This window comes from Pholcus phalangioides, unplaced genomic scaffold (assembly GCF_987345545.1).
Source record: "Pholcus phalangioides strain wild (caught in Gottingen) unplaced genomic scaffold, Ppha-v1.0 ptg000017l_1, whole genome shotgun sequence".
NCBI classification, from domain to species: domain Eukaryota; kingdom Metazoa; phylum Arthropoda; class Arachnida; order Araneae; family Pholcidae; genus Pholcus; species Pholcus phalangioides.
In genome coordinates this window covers 55972133-55996028 of record NW_028301610.1, presented here as the reverse complement: position 1 = coordinate 55996028, position 23896 = coordinate 55972133, and the positions used below count along the sequence as shown (strand labels likewise).

At 37.2% G+C, this 23896-nt stretch overlaps 1 protein-coding gene across 7 annotated transcripts in view; it reads right to left on the bottom strand.

The window, feature by feature from the left end:
- Window positions 1–23896, bottom strand: part of LOC149074142 (uncharacterized) — a 326315-nt gene that overhangs the window by 89549 nt on the left and 212870 nt on the right. For all 7 annotated transcript variants that reach the window (XM_089246470.1, XM_089246474.1, XM_089246473.1 and 4 more), the window contains one exon: window positions 19160–19265. In XM_089246470.1, the coding sequence (XP_089102596.1) occupies window positions 19160–19265 (106 nt within the window). The remainder of the gene's footprint in view (window positions 1–19159; window positions 19266–23896) is intronic.

Here is a 23896-nt window from a genome sequence, read left to right as displayed (position 1 = left end):
AGTTAGTTCTTCGAAAACAAGGAACCAGTCTTTTGTTATCAACTTTACCCGAAGAAAAGTTCAGTGAAATCTGATTATACAATGGTCACTAGAAGAAAACTCTTCCCCCACCGAAACATGTTCAACAAGGTCCTCAGAACTAGTAAGAATTAAGTCCAAAATAGCAGTACCTAGTGGCTTCTGATACATGCTGATACAAAAAATTTTTTCGAGTACCAACTTATAAAAGTCTCTTTCATACTGATCTCTAGATGAAAGATTCTCCCAATCAATACCTGGGTAATTGAAATACCCTAGTATGAGAACCCTCTTATGCTTACACATGTAGGAAATTTCATCCTGAAATTTGGCGATGTAGTTTGAATCCCTATTCGGTGGATTGTAACAAACCCCAACAATAAGTTTATGATGTCTTTTGTTTTCAAGCTCAACCCATATAGTTTGAATATCACTTCTCTTCACGTTACACTCTCTAGCCTTCAAACAGGATTTCACGTATATCAACACTCCACCTCATTTCCTATCAGATCTATTTCTCAAAAAAGTATCGTATCCTAAGATGTATAAGAAAGATTCATCCCCATCGTTTGCACAAGATTCTGTAATGGCTATAAGATCCAGACCCTCCACAACTATCATAGTTTCTAAAAAGTTTTTCTTATTACCCAAGCTCCTGGCATTTATTAGCACACATTTCAATTTGCCCGGTGATTTAGTGTCAATCAAGAAGCCATCCAAGTGAGAGGTGGGTAATTCCCCGTCAGTACTGTTGTGATTATCACTAACTAACTAAAGGAAAGATTTTTTTCATCAGGAGCAAACAGCTTTAGATATAAGCATGGAAGCAGTTTTTATTGTTTGCCTCAAAGTCCTATCAGAGTGGGGTTTCCCAGTTACCAGAAAAAAAATTACAGTTGCTTGTGCAAAACTACTTGATGTGAAATGGAATAAGAGTTGCCAATCTGCTGATAGTATGACTCCTGAGAATCCTATTGGGTCATTCCCTTCTCGGCAAGACACACAAACTTTTTACACAAGATTTGCGCAGAACATCAAGAGTGGAGGTGAGCAAAGAATAAATTAATGAGTTCCTCAACAACCTTGAAATGGGAAGACATACGCAATAAAAATCTCATAAACTTTGGTGAAACTAACTTATCCGACAATCCAGGGAGTGAACCTGGATTGTCCTTAGAGAGATTTTTTTCCTTACACCCGCTGTTTGTCATTATTTAACAAAAAAGGGAACATTTCAGCACAACGTGCTTGCCTTTCCTTAAATAAGAAATAATTTTTTCCCCTACATAACAAAGACTCACTCGTTCAGTGTAAAAGGACAACTTTATTCTCTGTAATGACGGCATGATCAGGGGTGTAGCCAGAAATTTCGTTCAGGGGACCCCTTTCATTTTGAGGGGGACCAAAGTGGTAGAACTATAGATTTGGCCATCTTTTTCTCTTTTTTCGGCCATTTTCTCACATTTCTGGGGGAAGGGGCCCAGACTTCCAAGTCCCCCCTCACTACGCCCTTGGTCACTATGTATAATCAAGATATTTGACTAAAAAAATTCTCTTGTTTTTCCATACTATTAATGCTTGATACACACATTTAATGTAAAAAATATTTAGTGTAACAAAAAATACAGCGAGCTATGTGAGAAGCATGGCCGCCAGCCCAGGGGCCCGGGAGTCAAGGGGGCCAGTGGGATGACCTTTTCATTTTTTTACTTTCAGATATGCCCCATAGGAGAAACAGGACATTTTAACATCAGTCGTATCAATTTGTATGTGTATCAGTGGATATCTTGAACTAAGTATTACTATTCTTTTTATTGGGTGTTGTTGAAAAAAAGGTGAAGCAACCAAAAAAAAAAGGAACAAAGAAAAGAACAATTTACAAGGCACCACTCTCGGATTCCTTCTCCAAGGAAGGAAGAAAAGACATTGTGGTTATCGTTCAACGAAGGCTACTGACAACCGCAGTATTTCCCCTACACCAACAAGGACACCAGCATTGGGATGTGTGACCTCAGGGCTATAATGTGACCCCTGCTGTTTTAATGCGTAGAAGAGAGTGCCATAATGTCCGAATGAAATGAAAATTTCCATGAACACAGATGTCCACAGTGAAATAATGCCTGTTGGTGCCGATAAATCACATGGCACCCCTCCCATAGTGAATCCATAGTGTGGAAAAATAAAAAATGATGAGAATGGTCCAGGCCTAGAGCTCCGTCAACCCCACCCTTGTAGGCAGACCATGATAAAGCGACAGCTTTGCTGCAAGCGTTTGTATAACAATACATCTCCCCCAGTCCAAAAAAATCAAGGGGTTTCTTTTCCTTGCTTCTGAAAAAAAGAGGCTACATTCTGCATTGATCTTTTTTAAGGCGCTGTACTATCTTGAGGACATATATCCCTGCAAAACTTCTGGGTTGGACCGAAAAATATTTATTGTTCACATCTGTGACAAAATAGTTATTAGGTTGTTAGAAATCTTTTAGTAAGTTAGTTGTACATCAAGGTGCGTACATAAAGGATTAATTTTTTTTTTCACGTAAATGAATTTTCAACATGGTTTCTTCTAACCCAAAGGAATGATAAGCAACAATGAAAATAATATACATTTTTGATAAATTTTGTTTTGAGCATCTCTAGTTAACTCTCTATAAATCTACGGCTGAAGCGTTGAATTGTGTTTCCAGGGCCAGGGGATATGAGCAGTTGAGGTCTGGTGCCCCTGGTGGTGGACCAAAGGAGGTGCAAAAATTTGACACTTTAATCTCTCCTTCAACGTTTTAAGGGAGCACCGACCCTGCTGACCAAGCATCTAGTTGCGGCCTTATGTGTTTCATAAAGTGTAAAACGTTTATTTTTCATAGGCCATATCTACAAATTAACAGAATTGTCAAGAAGACAGTGCTTCATTGAATAGGTAGAGTGAACATGAATATTTGTATTATTTCAGTTCCATTTTGTAGGCCAATGCTTTGACCAAGGCCAATGAAGATAGTTATTCAGTATTATTTCCATTTACCAGGGCCGCAGTTTGCTTTCTCAGAGCCCCAGGGCAGCCTTTGCCTTGGGGGTCCCTCTTATTATGCTAAACAAATCTAAACATTTGTGGGGCCCCCATTTGGATTGGGGTACAGGGGCAGTACCCCGGTTGCCTTAGCCTATTTACGGTCCTGCCATTTAATCTTTCATTCAATAAATCATGGGCGGAGATACGGGGGGGGGGGTATCTCTGCCCCCCCAATTAGATCTGCCCAAAGTGGATTGGGTAGATCTAATGTATATGTGTGTATATGAATTGACATCATCATCATTATGCCCCCCCCAGCAATAATGACCTTGCCCCCCCCAGACTTCCAAGTCTATCTCCGCCTATGCAATAAATTCATTTTTTTGGACGCTTATAGTGAATCACCTGGCATAACGGAATCACTTTGTTTTATCCACAAAAGCCTTGTATAGAAAATTCACATAAGAGGAATATAACCTTTGATTTTTTTTTCTAAATTAAAGGAAAATTGAAAGTTTATATAGAAATTTTGTTTTGTGTAAAAGACTGTTCAAAGTGGTTTGTTATATAGAGACTCTAGTTTCATACATATGTTGACATACCCAAGTAATTTTTATCACCAGAAGCATGCATTTTAGAAGCTTCAATCATTAAATTTTGAATAAAATTGATCTTATTAGATAAATTATTCAATTGCCAACAGTGTCAAGGAAACATCTTCTGGATAGTATGATAAGAACTCGGAAAGAAAATTCATCTTGTCTCCACCAGGACTCAAAACCAGGCTCTCTTGCATACCGGTAAAGCATGTTACCATCTACACCACTGGAGACCTTATTTCATGCACTGTGGTGTGAGGTGCTGAAGTAGAAGCATTAGCAGTTTCTCTTAACTTTAGGAAATACCCCTCCTTCCTCAGGTGGGACGGTAGAAAGAGATTTTTCTCAGCCCAAGATATCAAAGAAACATTTTCTGATATTATGCTGAAATGAACTTGAAAAGTCATCTTGTCTCCACCGTACTCAAACCCAGGCCCTCTTGCATACCAGTGCACAGTGTATTTAACCCTTTTTGCAACATTGATGAGATGTCTAGTGAATCTCTTTCCCCTTATTTTAGCAGACCAGCCCAGACATTTTGAAATGTTGAAAAAAACTTCCATTAATTTGATTGGCAGTAAGAATCTAGAATAAACAAGTAACTTTGAATCAGGTCTTTATTTTTCATTCATTTGAATTCATTCATTAACTAGTGGGCCACTGTAAGTTCAGGATGTGAAATCTTTTTGCAATGGCAAATCTGTTTCAAAACTAAGTCAATAAAATGTGTTTTTTTAATTTTGAAATATAAAATGAACAGTGATCTCTCACTTAAGCATCGGCGCAAGGAAACAAGAAAAAAAAAGACGCATAAGTGAGAGAAGCGTATAATGGAATAGCATATATCTTTGACCGGGAGTGCAGAAAATTCTCTTAAAGCCATATTAAGTGAGAGGGTGTATAGGTGAGAGTACACTGTACCTAGCTCAAATTGTTCGAAGGATTGTTCTATAAATATTGAAATTACTCTGAATGGAAAAACGATTTTTCTGTAGTAAATTTTTATAAATATATTTTTTTTATAAAAATACATTATTTCCAACAATATTGCAGAATAGTACGAGTATATTGCTTGATGAACAAAGAAACTGATGAGATGCGGTGGATATATGAGAGAAACTGAGGATAAATTTGATAGTGTATATTCATAATAAAAATAGGTGAAATATCGATATAATGATGTTCTATGGACGAAGAAAAATATCATAGTAGAGCTGTTATTGTTAAATTGAAAGCCCTTCATATTGAATACTGACCACCAGGGCCTCAACTAGATGCTTGATCAGCTGAGGAAAGCACACATTTTATCATCCCCATTTAATGTTCGAGATGTTAAAAAGTGAAATTTTAGCCCCCTTCTGGCCCGGGGCAAGAGACCCACTTGTTCCCCTCACCCGACTTACGGCCCCGCTGACCATGGACTACCAGAAAATTCCATACTATAAAATGATTAACTGCACAGCCCTTTTGTGTACTACACAGAAAATAGCTTCACGGCAGCTTAATAAACACTTTCGAAAGGTAGATAGTGCAAAATACCAATGTTTATCAAACATGCTCAAAAGAGCAAAAACTGTTGAAGAATTTAAAAACATGACAGGGGAATTTTGAGAAATAAGAAAATATCTTTGTATACTGGTTTCAAATTCTATATAACAATATCGTTATAGAGGGGATTTATTGTAGTGAAGGATATTGCTGTATCGATAGTTGGAAATTATACAAGGCTATTCCAAACAAGATTTAAAAATATCATTGTAGAGACATTTATCATAGAGTGTCGTTGTAGCGAGGTTTTACTGTATATACAAACTCTGTAGGATTTTCTCATTGGGGAGGGGGGGGCCTAGGCGGGGATAGATTTGGAAGTCTGAGGGCACGATGATGTCAATTCATATATACATCAGATCAGTCGACTCCACCTTTGATGCTGGGGAGAGGTGCCCCCTTCCCGAAAGAGGTTTTGTTTTTTTTACTGCAAAAATAAACCATAATCTCAGCTCGGGGTAGGGAGAGAGATAAGCAAAATTTTTCGGGGGGTGCGGGGCCCATGAAAAATTCCAGCCTGGGGGCCCGGCACTAGCACGTGGGGCCATGGTAAGGAGTTTGAGACATAGATGAAGACAAGACTTACTATTGAGTGGAGGGTAGGTGTTAACTTAAGAAAAATAAAAAAATTGATTTCATAACATGACATTAACATTCATTCAAAATGAGTGAATTTTTTATAAATAATTGAGACTGGGTAAAAAAATCCTACTGACCAACCTCCTAAAATATATACTGATAAGCAAGATCATATATGCAAGCTATATTCATAAATATTAAATTTGTTCATAAACATGGAAAGCAAGTATTACAATAACAATGTATTATATGTTTGTACTATATCGATAAGGTCACATTTTATATTTCTGTGTTAGTACATATTTTCGTGCCATCTTAAGAGCATCATAGACCACCAGGCCAAATGATTTTTCTGAAGCCCACCTACATTAGAAATACCTGAGCAATTTACATACTTGCTGTCAAAAATTACATGAAGATCTCATTTGTGCAACTAAATCACACAAGCACCTCCTCCACATTCTCTGAGGAACTTCTAATCATTAAATTACTGCAGTACACTTAGTGATAGGTTGGTTCAGACATAGATTGAAAAATGTTCAATATTATCTGTTATGTATTAAATCTTTTGATATATTGCACAATATTTGTCATTTGCATTAAATGATGCATTTAAAATTGGCCTGTACAATTTTGTTTCATGAACTTGTTGAAATCACTGGTGGAAAAGGATTTCAAGTTTGGGGTCTTTTTGCTTGGTCCCCCCATGAGCATTAAAAATAATAAATTATAAAGAACAAATTCTTCGTATTAATGGGTCTATGAAAAAAAATTAGAGGAAACAATTGTCTATACTCTCTCTACTGTGTTATAATTATTAAGTAGAAACATGGTTACAAGTGTTAAATATAGTTGTTTGAATGGTATAATTGACTTGAGGGTAGATTATTCATTAATAATTTGCTTCTAGGTATATTTTTTGTCCTATGTAACAAATTATATATATACATACAAAGGCAACAACAAACAAAATACCCAACGAGGTGGCTGAAGTATATATAAGGGCTGTTGAATAGTCTTTGCTTGCTAACTAGGAGAAGGCCCTTTAATTGCTTCATTATGAGGACTTAAAGGAATCGACTAGGAGTAGAGGCTTAAAGTCTTATCCGCACCTTCTCATGGTGCAGCCTATAAATAGCCATGTTTAACACATAGTGAATGGATGCAGATGGGCTTCCTTCAACCCACACTGGCCAGTGTGGAGGATTACGGCCAAAAACCCTCCGAAAAGAAATATATCTGTCTGCAGAAAACAGATAGACCCTTAATAGGTGTCAGTTAGCGTGTCCGTCTGTCTCTTTGTGCCATAGTATAATCGAGACGAAACTAGTTAATTTTCACTGGACATTTTATTCTGGATTAAATAATATGGAAATTTTTATATTACATACGTATGTATATATCACGCATATTGTCCACATTGAAAACTGCCAAGATGCGGACCGAGCATTCCGCCCTTCTCTCTTTCTTGGAGTTTGCTGTTCGCCTCCTTCTCTCTCTTCTTTTCTTCATAACGGGATGACCTTCAAGGGTCCCCCTCACCCCTTGGTGAAGGCAAAATTTCTGCCAGTCCTGACATGCCCCAACCTAGCATGAAATTAGCTTTTTCTAAGCTGATTTCACTCACACAAATCACATGGCAGAAATTGGTCTGTTCCTCCTGTCAAAGTGATAATTTTCATTTCACGTAGTGACAATTGCTTCATTACAAAAATAAAAAATCATTAAATCAGCAATCTGCCAGGGTTACTACCAAATTCCACATATGTACAAGGTAAAAATGCAAAATATGTGCGCAATGCTAATAAAATACAACACATTTCTAACTTTAAAAAAAAAAAAAAAAAATCACATATGTATAATATACCACCATTAAATAAAAATTCAAAGAATGTGCATGAACAATGGAAAATGTATACACATCAGATCCAATAGCGTGCAATATGCCACGCCTTCTCACAATCGAGACAAAGCATCGGCATTGCGGTGTTGCATGCCGGGTCGGTGTGCAATGTAGTAATTATACCGCTGGAACGCAAGAGTCCATCTAGTCAGCTTGGGACTTATCAGATATCAGTGGCTACCGAAAACCCATTTGTCAAATTTGTTCAACCCGAAGAGTACAGCCCAAGCCTCCCTTTCGATGCTTGACCAGTTCCTTTGCATCTGTGAAAGTTTCTGGCTGGCAAAGGCAATGTGCCTATAGTTGCCGTTGGCATCTACCTGGGTTAAACAAGCACCTACGGCCAAATCTGAAGCGTCACAATGAATTTGAAAAGGTAACTTGAAATTAGGGGTGGCTAAAGCTGTTACTTCACACAACATACTTTTGAGCTTTTGGAAGGCCGCTTCTTCGGTATCCCCAGTGAACTTTTGTAGGGCATTTCTTTTTCGTTAGCTCTGTTAATTGAGCTGAAATGGCAGCATAATTTGGGATATAGGATCGATAAAACCCCATCAGCCCCAAGACAGACCTCACCTCCTTTTTTCTGTTGGGTCTCTTAAGCTTTCTTATGGCTTCAATCTTCCCGTCCTCTGGAGCGTGACTCCCCCCTCCTATGGTATGACCGAGATACTTGATGTTCTTTGCTGCGAAAGCGCATTTGTCAATTCTTACTGAAAATCCTAGTTCTTCTAACTTATCAAGAACCTGCATTAAGTGCTCCAAATGCTCTTCAAAAGTTCTAGCGAAACAACCACGTCATCCATGTAAGCCTGGGCATAGCCACTGTGCTCCCCCAATACCCAGTTCATCTCTCTCTGGAATGGGACCGACACCCTGGACAGACCAAACGGCATGGTTTTCCATTGGTATACTCCACTATGGGTGGTGAATGCTGTCAGTGGCCTGCTCTTTTCCTCCATCCTAATCTGCCAGTATCCTTTCAGGAGATCCAGGCTGGTCAACCAATGAGCCGTCCCCGCTTCAAAAATTAGATCTGGGATCTCCTTCATCGGGAACGCTGGAACTTTGGTGACGGCATTGAGCGCCCTAAAATCTACGCACATCCGCATAGTAGCATCCTTTTTAGCTACACAGACTATGGGATGGGTGACTTCCGAATCTGATGGCTCAATCAAGTCCAAGTCCAACAACTCCCTCACTTGCCGGTCCACTCCCTGGCGATACGCAACTGGTACACTGTAGCTATGAGGCCTACGGCGTTCGACTTCTGGGATCAGTTCTTGTGTGCTCCTCCTACGTTTGCAGGTTGAACGGGATGAGTGAAAAGCAATTTATGTTGTAAGATTACGTTTTTCAATCGTTCAGCCTGGTTTGTGGTCAAATCTGGGATCACTAGCCCGTTTACCGCCCTTACAAATTCATTACCTTACCTTGTTCTGGAAAAGTCTCAACTTCTCCAAATTCTTCCTCCCCTTCGAATATAACGTTGACAGCCTTTACCTGTGCCACATATTTGCGTATTTTGTTCTGATGAATGTGTTTTCTAGAGCCATCCAGCCTTTCTATGATAAATGAATGTATATTTTTCTTTTCCACAGTCGTTCCCGGACCTTGCCACCTCGCATACAGTTTATTGGCTGAATCTGGGATCAGAATGACTACCTTATCCCCAACCTCAAAAATTCTTACAGGTGACCTAAGATTATAATGATGGGCAGTCTTTCTTGCTCGGTCAGGGCTGTCAATTTGGCCTGCTCTGCAGCCTTTTTTAACCGTTCTCTTAAATTATGCAAATATGCATGTAATGGGGTGGAATCTAACTGCACAGCACTCTGTTTGCCTGTCCAGGATGTCTTCAATATTGATAGTGGACCCTGAGGTTGTCACCCATACATCAGTCGAAATGGCGATACCCCCGTGGTGGTGTTGGGTATCTCTCTATACGCCCACAACACACATGGATTTTGCAGATGCCAACCCCTGCCTTCCTCCCTTATCACATGATGGAGAATTTTCTTCAATGTCGAATTAAAGCGTTCAACTAAACCATTGGACTCTCTGGACATACACCAGCATTGAGAACGGAGGACAAGATCCTATGCGTGTCTCAAACTCTATAGTCATATAGTCAATTTAGCATTAAAATTAGTTCCATTGTCTGAGGCTATCACGTTCGGGATGCCAGTGCGGGAGAATATACTCAATAGCACTTCGCATGTGACTTTGGTATTTAAGCTGGTGAGTGGGACCGCCTCGGCCCACCTGGTGTGCTGGTCTACAAGAGTTAAGATATACTTGTGACCCCTTGAGCTGGGAGGATCGATGGGTCCAATAACATCTATATTTACAATCTGGAACGGTAATTCGGGTCTCGTTATCGGGACAATGGGCGCTCTTTCCTTCACCTTCAGTGGTCTCCTTAGATAGCAATTCTCACATGATTGGCAAAACCTTTGAACATTCATCCTCAATCCCTCCCAAAAGAAAGAGTATTGTATTCTTTCCAAGGTCTTTCGGACTCCCATGTGTCCCCAAAACACCGAACAGTGGGCAAGCTCCATAACTTCATTCCTACGACATTCTGGGAAGACCAGCTGTCCTAGCACTTCCTCCCACACTCGTTCTTTGTGAAACAAAAAAAAACCCTCTGCAATTTAGTAGTCATCTTTCCCTTTCTTTGCCCCAGGCATCCTCCAGCGGTTTACAGCCTTCTTGTTCTTTCAGGAATCGGACAACAATAGAAATTCCCATTTTCTCAGATTTCTTGCTGTTCTCTTTCGCATCCTCATTTCCTTGGGGGGTTTTCTCAGATCCCGCCCTTCCCCTTCATCACTCGCTGATGACTCAAATCTCCCTTTTCCACTCACTTCTGTGGGTGCCGCCACGTATTCTACTTCTAGTTGTTGGATGTCGCCTTCTCCCTTGAAGACAGACTTCACTCCTTTGTCATATAAGGAAGATTTAATCTCATAAAAGGGTGGTACCTTGCCCTTCAATGTGGTTTAAACATCTGGGGGCAATAAAACTTCCTAAGCATGCCCTTCCCCTACAGCACAGAGAATTTCCTGGTGGATATTGATGCTGCCACCCATGTGAACCGATAAGAGAACATGAACTAATGGGCATTTTACAGCTGGACCAAAAATTCCTTTAAAAAAAATAGAGGTTTCCCCCCCTCTACCTCCACATCAGATACAAGGTCTTTCCTTATCACCGTAATTTTGGTCCCTGAGTCGATGAGGGCCAACGCTGCCTTTCCATTCACGCTGATTGTGACTCTTTGCAGCTCGCATAGCCCCTTTGTTGGATTCCTGGAGGCCCTGTTCAATGGATCTACCCTTGCGCCCACTACGGACCCACCCGTTCCTGTAGTGTTTCCCCCTCCTCTGGCAAATTCCGTTTTTCTTTCCCTGCCCTGGGATAATTCCGCTTGAGATGGGATCTAGATCCACAAACAAAACATTATAATTTTTTAAAACCTTTTTCCGGGTTTTCCTGCCTCCCACTCAGTTCCATTTGGCTATGCCTGGCTTTAATCTTCGAGTCTGTTACCTGAAGATTTCCATTGCCCTCTCTCCTCCATGCATACGATTTCCCCTTCGCCGAATAGAACACATCACATTCTTTTCCTAAATCTCTCGGTGGAAGCCAATTGTCTCCTTGTTTAAGGCCAATATGTATGACGGTCTCGTTGTCTAGACCTTCTATTACCTTGTCGGACACTATGAGTTATTTGAGATCATCGAAATCGGATACGCCTCTAAGCTTCATATAGTAGTCCCACATGGAGGTCACTCTGGTGGAGTATTGCACAAAAGTCTCCTCTGGATTTCTCCTTGCCTCTCTGAAATTTTTAAGGCACACCTGAGGAGATGGTTTGTACTCCCTAAGAACAATCTTTTTTTAGCTCTTCGTAATCACCCACACTGGTCTTCCTCCATGAGTGCCAACAGTTTGGCTGCCCTTTCCCCCGACAAATTTATGAGGATCTTGGCTTGGTACCCTTCGGTAATATTTTCATTCGCGAATGCCCTTTCCAGGCTCGAAAAAAATAACTCCACCCCTCTGCCTGGAGTGGTACCTTAACCGTCAGGACCCGTATTGTCCTGACCATCTCCTCCACGGACCTCTCCGTCGGGTTCTGTCCTGGGGTAGGGCTACTGTTTGATCTGGTTTCTATTTCCAGTCTAATTTTTTCCATTTCTATTCTTTCTTCCTTTTCCAGGTTTAACCTAAACCGCTGCTCTTCTTCCCTCGCCTTCCTGTCACCTTCTATAATTCTCATTACAACTTGGGCCGACTCCTTCTCAAATGCTTCACATTCTAATATGAAATTTCTTAACTCGAGGACCTTAACCTCCGGCGAGACCACGATCCCTAGCTCTTCAGCCAGCATTACTAGATCGCACTTCCGGCACTTTGATAAGAACGCCATAATGCAGAGTTAGCAAGGGTTACGTCAAAAAAGAAATATATATATACACACATATGTATGCAAACATCAAAGAAAAAATAGTAATAATATGAAACGAAACTGTAATGTGGAAATTCGTCATTCCCCGCGATCGCGTTAAGTGAAGCAATTGTCACTTACCGTTACTGCATGCGCAAGGCCGGAATGCTCCTTCCCGATCTCCAGGATATCCTCGGATAGAACTCATTAATGGATTAACGTCAAGTTTGACGATAAAGTTCACACGGCAGCTTCGAAGATCATAAAAGTTGTGCATGATAGTTCACCATCACCTTTAAGGTAGCAAAACCTCAGTCAGCACGGATTGTCCATTTCCTGTTCTACAGTCCAGAAAGACCATTTATTTTGTGTCCATATAGGATTCTTTCAGGATTCGCATTAGATCTATCGATAGCACCGCTGAGCACCAATGTCGGTTAGCGTGTCAGTCTGTCTCTTCGGTGCCATAGTATAATTGAGACGAAACTAGTTAATTTTCACTGGACATTTTATTCTGGATTAAATAATATTGAAATTTTTATATTACATACGTATGTATATATCACGCATATTGTGCACATTGAAAAATGCCAAGATGCGGACCGAGCATTCCGCCCATCTCTCTTTCTTGGAGTTTGCTGTTTGCCTCCTCTCTCTTCACCAGCCAAAACTCTGACTGCCTTTTTTTTCCTTTCGCCTCCTTCTCTCTCTTCTTTTCTTCATAAGGGGGTGACCTTCAAGGGTCCCCCTCACTTTGAGCACCCCCTCACCCCTTGGTGAAGGCAAAATTTCTGCCAGTCCTGATAATACGGTACTCAGAGAGCACAAAAATTCAAGCACCTGCCATCTTAACTTTCAGTATGGAAAATAGATGATAGTACGTCAAACATGAAACATGCATACCTCAGATACTAGAATACCCCAAAGCAGAATGTTTTGCGATGTTCTGCAACGAGACTTCAGCTGGCTGAAAATGTTCTGAGACAAAAATTTGCATATACATAATAGCGTTTTTCTACACTTTTCTTAAAATTCTTCCAGATTGTTCTGCAACAGCACTGGTTGTTTTGCGACGTACGTTGCACATTTCGGCACATTCAGCTTTGGGGCTAGAACAAATTTCCTAGGAACACAAAAACTTATGTATGTGCATAACACTTTCTAAGAAATGTCAATTAGAAATTCCTCAGAAAAATTTTATCACGTTCATATGTGGTTTAATAGCACTAGCAGTTTGTTGGCAAATTGTTTTAGTTGACAACTAACATGTAACTTTATTCTATCACAATGCATACATTAAAATATGTTTATAACTATTATTTATATATTTTGGTACTTTGTTATATATTATTTGAAATGCTTATTAGGTTCTTCACCATTTATTTAAGTGAGAGAGTAACAAAATGGAAACATTACATCACTATTGAAGACATAGAAATTGGTGCTCATGGAGTGTACTGATGAATTTAGCCATAGATTTCTCAGGTATGTTGAATCTTTTTCATTTTTATCTTTGGAACTTTTTATGATGTATACAAAGTTCAATACTCAAAACATTTTTAATTTACCCTTCCCCCCTTTCATTTCAGGTAAAAACGTTGATTGCAATGACACAAGTTATGGCCTACCAGTGTAAAACTAGAAATTGTTTTGAGCAACAACTCCATTTTTCTTTTTTTAACCAGCACTTATATGTATATTCATACACAGTTGCAATCACATATGTGTATGAAATACTTAATACTGTACACACATTTATCTAACAAAATTTATCCATGATCATAAGCAGTAAATGAGTTTGTTTCCTTTGTGATTGTAATTAGAAAAATATTTACAAATGTTCAATTATTTTTCTACTACAATAAATCTAGAATTAGTTACATAGAACACTGTTTTAAACAGCTTGATGGAATAAAATGTTGATTTTGATTTATCTAGAGCTATAATTTTTTTTATTAGATGCAGCTGAAATTATGAAACAGTTAGATTAACAGTTAGAATAAGGTTTTTTTATGTGCAAATGTAACGTTATACCATATGTATAAAAAATTGGATCCCACTTATAACATTCCCATTTAGAATGACTAATTTTCATGGTCGCAACTTTTACCTTTTCTCATCGAGATTTCCTGTTCGCAGTGTTTTTCTGCTTACAAAGTTGCTCATGACAGTTTTTTTGAAAAACATAAGCAGGATCCACTGCAGTTGATAGCTTGTTATGTTGTCAAAAAAATTAATGAAATGATTGGAGTATTGAAGAAAAATTAAAATTTTATTGCAAGATATGGTGCAGAATGACATGGCTCTAGTAATATCAAAATATATAGCATGAATGGTATATGTAAAATATGTATATAAGGGGGAAAATAGCTACCGTTCCAACATATGAAGACTTGATGGATGGATACATAAATGAAATCGCAATGCATTTTCCCAAGTAAGAAAATCCAAGTACCATTAACATTAAAACCTGAACAATAAATTCATAGACTTGGAAAATAATTCAATATTCCCCCCCCCCCCCATGAATGAGTATGACACAGCTGCTGTATTAACCTCTAACTGGTAATATGCCATGAGAAATTAAAATTATCTTTCAGAAAAAATTGTAATTTAACATTTCTAATAAACTTGTCTAGCCAAATGAATGAACCAAAAGACAAGTATTTTCCTCCGCAACCAGTCATGTGATCATAAGGACAATGTTCAAAGCAAAGGGGAGAGTGCAGCTTAAGGAATTTTCCTTGGAATGTTCCTTAACGACAACCACTGAACGGGCATTATATAAGGAAAGTGGGATTGTTCACCCCCAGGGAAATTGAAATGTAGAACGAAATGAGGACTGAAACATTTTGATCATATCATAAGCTCTTCACAGTGTACATGACTAGGAAAGCATTAAGTGTGTACCAGCATTAAGTATGCAGGCACAGGACCTGGGCATTTGTTTTAATCATTCATGGTGTATAAATCAAAACAGTTGTACAATTTGTAAATTAAAAGTAGCCCTCCTTTTCCAAGGACTTTGAGGAATGGTTCATTAGGCCCATGATACATTTGCTACTAAGTAACATGAAAGCATGCTACTTTTGAACTTATGCTACCAATAAGCAAATTTTTAGCACATGTATTTGAAATAAGCAATTTTATTGAAGAGTACGCTACTGAATTGAACAATGTTCTATTTTTCTGTGCTTGAAAGTATGCAGTTGAAGGGAAAGCTGATAAACAAGTCTCAACATGCCCATGTGGGGGGAAATGGAGATACAGTGGTGGGAGGCATAGAGGCACAGCATCAATGGTGGAGCCAACTGATATAATGTATATTCATATATATGAATTGTTATCATCATCATGCCCCCCTCCCAAGCTTTCATCATTGTGCTTCCACAGCCTTTCAAGTCTATATCTGCCTACCTTCACATTATTGGAAAAATATTTCCCAAATCAAAAGTTCTAAATTCATTTCCAAAAGTGAACTGAACTAACAACACAATTTGTTTTTCAAGTTTAATGACAAGGTTAATTATTAAAGTACTCTACTTAATAAAAAAATCTAGCGTTCAAGTGCTCAGCAAAATTAACTTATTTTGGCTTCAAAAGTTGTAAATTATCAAGATTCACAAAAAAGTGGTTTCACTCCAGAAACTGCCATTGCTGAATCACTTTTTGGACTTCCTCAAAGAACACCAATTCGAACCCAAGAATAAAAAAGTAGGCCAAAAAAAATTATAAATGGGGAAGCTGGCAGAAGTGTTTCTCCCTCTCAATTAACCCCCTTAACTTTATCTATCTGATTGTCACAGGAAAGCAAGGGCAAAAAAAGTGAATGAATAAACACAAGGAAAGGATGAATATAATACTGTCTCAGATATGATGAGTCTTATATTTGAGACACAGATTTTAACTTCCCTGACAAAGATATATTTGAATTTGAAGATGAGAAAGATGTTATAGATGCAGCTCTTTTAAGTGAAAATCAGCGACAGAAAATTGAAGAGACAAGAGTCTCCACACTGTGAGAGGATAAAACCAGAGTAACATATGTCGCCTAACTGCTGATATTTGGCAACTGCTCTCCACCACTGCAATAGCAATAAGCAAGAAGCAGTCTTCAAATTATGTTTTGTAAATAAGTTTATTTTAATAAATTTTAGTACATTTTATTGAACATGAATAATCATCATTCCTTGAAGCCCATCACCCATCATCAGAACAAGGGTGACATAGAAGTAGCCATTTTAGGTATGTGAACTATTTTTCCATCGTTTCTCATTTGCCTTGTGGTCTTATGGTATCGTTTACCCCTTTCGGCATGACAAGCATCTGCGATATAGACAGAATAGACAGATTTTTATTGCATTGGATCCCACCTTGATGTTTGCAATGTGCAAAGCCACCTTCAAACTAGCAGCACTCAAGCTGATAACAGAATCGAAAACCAGGTACAACCACTGCATTTCTCACCTGCCTCCAGAAATAGCCACCATGATACACAATTTCATCATGCTGTGGAGAAAAGACAATCACATAAAAAATTGAAAGCATTCATCATCAAATGATGTGGCAAATTTAAAACACAAGAAAAATCACACATCTACACTCTGGTGAACAGTTGGGTGACCGGAAACCAACCAAACTTCTCTAAATCATACAGCATCAGGCAGCAAATCGGAGCATTGCTGACTTGCTTCTCTTGGAACTCTTCCTACAGAAGCTTCTGCCTAATGTTATGTTGGTTCTAGCCTCTGTAAAACCTCTCACGCCACAGAAAGAAAATGAAGTTGTGGATCAGATCATGGAGTCAATGCCGATTGAAATCAAAGAGGTTACAAAACCCCTGATTTCTCAAGCAAGCGCTGTTTCCTTCAATTCAGAGCTGATGGGGAAATACAACAACTGTGACAAGAAGTTGTATATTTGAGACAAGCCAGCAGTCATTCTCTGGGTTGGAGCCAGACCCATTTCCAAAAGAAAAGTCCCACGAGAGCATTTGACATATGTTGGTATCATCACAAGTTCCATTCAGACAGAGTTGTTAGAAATCTACACCAGTGTCTCTAGATCCAGGCACATACTTGAAGGCCAGAAATCCCCATCTACACTGATCAAAAAACCTTTGTTCTTTTCCTTCCACCAGAAGCTAGATAAGTGTTCACAAAGACAAATAAGGTACCTAGACTTTGTGTAACAATTCTCCACTGACAGTAGATATGTCACTGGTTCTGAAAACATTGTTGCTAACACCCTGGCAAGAAGAGAGATTGATGCTATTTCTTCACCTCTTATCATCAATTACAAGCAGATGTCACCTATGTAGCTCCAAGATGAGGAACTTGAACTTCAAAAATTAATTAGGCAAAGACAAAAAAGTCAGATTTATGGAAGCAAGCGGGCAATTCACATAAACCAATGCTAATGAACAAAAAAGAAACTTGATCATGATTATTGTTCTGTGAGTGTTATTGAGCTGGCAGAGGGAAAAAAGGAAAATTGTATGCCCTGACTGGTTCCCATTGCCACATTTGGCAACAATGAACTCCAGGATTAAGAGGTCTTAAAATATTACAAATAAATTTAACCAAAAGAGAGAAAGGCTGGATTTTTTTCTCAATTTCCAGAATTATATAGCACTTCATTCCAAACAAGGAAAAAAAAAGCAAAGAAAATATTATAAAATCCAAAATAGATATTGAACATGTTTTGCGATATCTATATTAATTTGTAAAAGTGTTTCTATTGAGTAACCATGTTTTTAAATATTTCCTGAAAATTGAAAAGCTAAGATTTCTGAGACCGCTGAGGAGTTTGTTCCACATCACTGGACCAACAAAATTTAGACTGCATTTCATATATTCGGTTTTGATTTGGAGTGGGATGAGTATGTTACAATTCCTTGTGGCATAGTTATGTTGAGAGCTGTTGCATATGATGTCATGATATCTGTTCATTTTAATTCATTGAAACATTATTATACATAACTTCAAGGCATAAAGGCTATTCATGACCAGAAGATTAGTTTCATTTGTGTTAGGGTGATTATTTTGGTTACAAGATCGTGATTATGTTATGAGATTAGGCATTATGAGATTTCTGAATGGAGTTTCATGAATTGGCACTGGATTCTGTGAAAACAATCAAAGCAACTGTAATTAGGATTACTCCACACAGATATACAATAATTAATGTGAGATTGAACATGTGAATGATAAAGCACTGAAAAAACTTTTTTGTTCATATAATTTTTGTTACGATATAATAGTCCAGATATTTTTCTGAGATGGCGCAAATGTTATGTATAATAGTTGTTTAACTTATATGTTGCAAGTTGATTCCAAGAAATTTAATAGAGTTAGTGATTGAATGAGTATATGAGTCAGTGACAATGTCTGCAAAATTTATAATTCGTGGTTCAACATAAAACCGCATGCACTGGGTTTTAGAGACATTAAATGGGACATGGAATTGTTGGCTACTATGCAAACCTGAAGCAACCAGCTTGTGTGGCGCACATCATTTTTTCATTTTGAGACAAACCAACATCCCAGGACCATGTTCCAGTAGCCCATGTTCATGGTACTATATTTCTTATCTGGCTTATTGCAGTATAAGAGAAAAAACACACAAAAAATTAAGGTTATTCAACATATGTGCAGCACTAGGGTGAGATACCAATTTCTCCAGAAAAAATTTTAACTTTAGCGTAATTAGTATTTTTCATATTCTACAAACAGATATTAAGAATTGTTGATAGATTCTAAGATCCATTACTGAACAGTTTCAATGCAATTTAATTAGTTGATATTTGAATATTTTAAGATAATGTTTATGGTCAATTGAAGACTGATTTTTAAAAAATTATTTTAGGCCCTACATCAGAGGAAGTGCCTTAAAAATTGTTTTTAAAAACATAAGGGCACGGTGTAAAAAATATAGTACTTTCTTCACAAACCTATAATTACACCAACAATCTACTTCCTTAAAAAAAATTAACTATGGCCAAATAATCTAAAAATACACAATTACTAAGTAATCAGCAACAAACTCACTTCTTTCCCTTCTTCAAAAGATATACTATCACGTTTTAGTATAGACTTTTTAGGCTCTTCAGGAAATAATTCATCTCTACAATAATCTTGAAAACGAGAATCAGGGCTGAAAATTTACATATAATTTATATCAATAAAAACTTATAAAAAAAAATGAATATTACAAATTAGAATTGCAGCAATCCAAATAAAAAATTAAACAAAAACTACAAAAAAGTTTCAAAACCATTACTTTCATCATCTTGAATTGAATAAACTTCAAATATTAGAAAATGAATTTATACAAATGACTTAAATACAGGGTGTTCTGTTAATGGACCAACAAACTCAGAGGGTTGTTAGTAGGCATCAAGAGGAACAAAAATTGCAATGGAACATGGTGTCGCAAACCACATTGAGAGGGTGAAAATTGCAAAAAATGCATGCAGGATCCGAGTCCAGAGGAGACGAAAGGTGGATGCAGTTGATTGCTGAATGCGTTCGCTCACCATATCTGACATAAGCAGCATCGCTTATGTCACTGGGGGATCTCATAGTGCAGATTGTCGTCGCTGCTGCAGACATAAAAAGCATACCTGGTATCTTTGAGCAGCGCCTTCGAGAATCATTTTTATGTCATTGTAAACTGTGCAATGATGTCAGCGGCCACCACTTCCAATAACTCTTGTAATAATGAATCAAATAAATTTTAATTAGATTTTTTATTAATATAATATATTTTTTTTCAATACATTTTTTTTGTAGTTATTGTACTTTTTGTCGTTCCAGCATGATGTCGAAACCTGCATGTAGTTTTTGCAATTTTCACCCTTTCAACGTGGTTTGTGGCATCATGTTCCATTGCAATTTTTGTTCCCCTTGATGCTTACTAACAACCCTATGAGCATTAATAGAACACCCTGTATAAGCCGTACCTACTGTACTCAGCAACTCCCAGACCGTTCATCCCTTTGGGAAAGAGCACAAACCATCCTAAGATGATCTCTCTAGGTCAGCGGTTCTCAACCGGTGCTCCGCGGAGCCCTTGGGGCTCCTTGCGCACTCTCCAGGGGCTCCACGGCCCCCGAGGAAAATTAAAAAAAACAGTAAAATTAAAAAAATAATTATAAATATTTTTAAATAGCAAAAATAAATCAGTAACTTTTTGATGAATAAGAAAAATTGGCCTACGGGGGCTCCGCCATAGAATTTTTTTACTTAAAAGGGCTCCACGAGTCAAAAGAGGTTGAGAACCGCTGCTCTAGGTGATCAGTGGTCATCTGTATGCCCTCAGCAACTTAGTGTTATGTGTGTGCCATGTGTGAAGAAAGTGCTGCAAAGCTTTTTACTAATTAGAGTATATCAACCACAGCACTCTGATGGATATTGATCATTTTAACAAAGCATAAATTGTGGACTCTTATGAAGTTAAAAACATTGGTATTCATAATTTTATATGAAACATGTAGCCCATAAAATTACATGGTTGGGTGGTGGCAAATTTGCATAGAAGAGAGTTGACTAATCTACTATGAGCATTTTTTAATATATTTTGTTCATTGTGCGAAGTTTGTTATGGTCTTGATTCCCTCTGTTTGTGCTCATGCTAATACTGTAAAAATTCTTCTAAAAAAGAGCATCTCCTTATTCCTCTAAATATTGTCTTTTCATACAGGTGATTGTTTAACCCTTTAATTGGCAAGCATTGAAATTTGCAAAACATTTTTCTAAGGATATCACACTGAATGCCATCATAAAATGAAAACTTATTGCCAATATTTAAAAAAAATATGGGATGTTGCCTGTAAGCACAACATTAGCAATACAAAAAAAACAAAAGTGTTGTCTATATGCGACATTAACAAAATAAGAAAAATCATAAATAATGATTCTAGTTATATAAAGTATTAATCCCTTTCACAGTCGAACATGAAACGCTTTGAAATGTGACATAGTATCCTTGATTCAGTTTGTAATACAGCTTTTTCATATTCGACACAAAATACTATAAAAAATACAGTAGAATCCCATTATAATGAACTCCAAGACACAAAAGAAATCACTTTGCTATAACAAAGTTTCATTATAACAGAATTTCCGTTTTCAACATGCATAAAAATTTTTTATAGCAGAATGATTCTAAAGAAAAAAATTACTTATTTGCGTTCTAGATGGTAAAAAGAATGAAGTTAAATTTTAAAAATAACTCAAAGCAACTTAAATCCAATGGGCATCAATGTTTTTTTTCCCATAAGTTTTACTTACTTAACCATTTAAAGGCTGAACTATGAACAAAATCACTTATTGTTTTGAAATTGGGAATTTGAGGTCCTTTTGCATGCCTATACATAGATCAACTTTGAAATTGAGAGAAAAAAATTTTTCTTTGTTTTCCACGATGCTCCATAAATGGAACATTGGCACTTGGGGAGAGGTAAAAGCGGAGAAACTAGTATCACCTATATTCTCACAATTTTTTATTCTGTACGGTTATCACACGAAATTTTCTATTTTCTACTACAAATTCAAATTTTCTATTTTCTACTACAAATTCAAATTTTCTACTACAAATATATACTGATTTTTTAACATAAAAATGTGTGCAGAGAATTTAGTTTTTATAATGTCCGTGATAAAAGAAGGAAAGCATATTTGATGGACCCGTTTGTCACATTGATAGCATTTAGGGTTTTTTGGCAAACCGCACCCAGTCCTTGCATTGCAGACCCAATATAATGGCTATCAGATGACCTGGCACCTTTTTTCAGTTGACAACCAGTGGCATAGCCAGGTTTTGGTCCATGGGGGAGTGAAATTGTAAAAGGTGCCATTTTTTGTTCGTGCTTTAGGTGCAAACTTAAAATTGTGCATTAGTGGAAAGAACTTTAAATTCCCCAATTTAAAAAAACCAAATTTATTTTGTTTTCAGTTGATGTTATTTTTCAAATTAAATTAATTACCTTTCAATTGATTAATATATTTTTATTTTTAATTAATTTTTAAAAATGTAAACTCCATTTTATGTTTTGTGTACTTATACAAATGCAAACACCAAAAACAACTGGGAAGTCACCCTAAAAGGTAGTTTGAAAAAAAATTTTAAATTTGAAAATTGAAATTTCTCTTATTTAGATTAAAAAATAAAAAATTGATAGAATAAAATAAAAAGGGAAAAATATATATTTTCTCTCTCTCTAAAATTATTCCAAGATATGAAAGTACAGAGAAATATTCATGCTTCCATTTAATCGCTTTTATCATGTATCTCTTATCTTAAGCACGTATCACATGTACACTACTTCTACTCAATTTTGCATGTACTTCGAAGACATTTCTCTTATGGAATTTCTAAAAAATTAATGCACGCCGGAAAGTTCTTTCTTATATTATGCGTGACCATAATGTATATATGACGTCATAGTTAAGCATGGTTTCAGTTTGAGAAGTTTTGCCATCTGTCTTCCATATTAGAAGTAAAACTGGCAGATCCCTGAAGTTTCGTGTTATGAAAATTCCACGGTGACAGCCTTCTTGGTCTCTGCGGGAAGGCTTTTTGAACGAAAGATCGGTTAGCAATCGCACCTAGAAATTGGAAAAAAAGACTCGCTTCAGTCAACCGCCAATGTGCCACTAGTGGGGTTCACACCAGGATGAATCCATCATGATGCCCATACGATTGCAGTGGTTATCACATACCATTAGACTGCAGATGCACAAGCAGAGGGTGGCCTGAATCCAAAAAGGTTTAGTAACCACTTCTTCTAATGAATTAGTGTGCGCGAGAAATTGTCTGTATGTGTCAGTAATCTATTTAAATATATCTGAGGCATGTTTGTAATGCCACTGCTCATTTTCCGAATCAAAGTGAAAGTGGCAGGTGTATGAATTGATTGAAATATTTTTTGTTTTATTATCTCCCAAGTAGTCGCCTGACGTCAAATATGACGTGAAAATTTGGTAATTTTCTCTGAATGACGTCAGTCAAAAAAAAATCACGTCATTTAAAAGTCATTTAATGACCACGAACAGTAAAGGTCAGGAAACAACGTGACTCTTGATGACCTTAATGAAATATCAGGTCATTTCATGACCTTATTAGCCATGAAGGTCATTAAATGACGTGATTTTTGATGGCGTAAATGATTTTGCGTCATAAAAATCACGAATTTCTTTCCAACTGAAAAATTCTGTTCCGGATGAAAATATCAAAATTATCCGAAATGTTTGTCAATGAACCTTCAGAGGGTGTTTAAAAATTACCCTAGGCGTATTCGCTACTGGTTGTCACAAGATAAATGAAGTACTTTTAATTGCGATTTTGTTTTGAGTGGAAATGCAAAATTTTTCAATGAGTAATTGTTCATATAAATTTATCAACACGTTATATAAATTATAATTGCAGCCATATCATGTTTTTTACGGAAGATCAGAGGGTCTGTGAATCTGTCAACAATTGAAAAAGATGCAACAAATTCTTTGACGTGTACGTTGAACTAAAAAAATGAATTTTTTTAAAATCTTTTTTTTTTCGATAACTATAAATAACGCAAATAATTATATTTATAATTATATTACTATATTTTTCAAGGATAAAAAAATAAAAGAAAACGAAAAAATAACTGCCATCGGCTAAACTCAGCAATAAATTAAACGGTAATTGTAATATAACTAATCAATACTTTTAAAGTCTTCATTAAATAACACCCGGTGGTTACCGCTATGATAGCGCGATCGGTAGAGGCATGGCGTGAGATACAT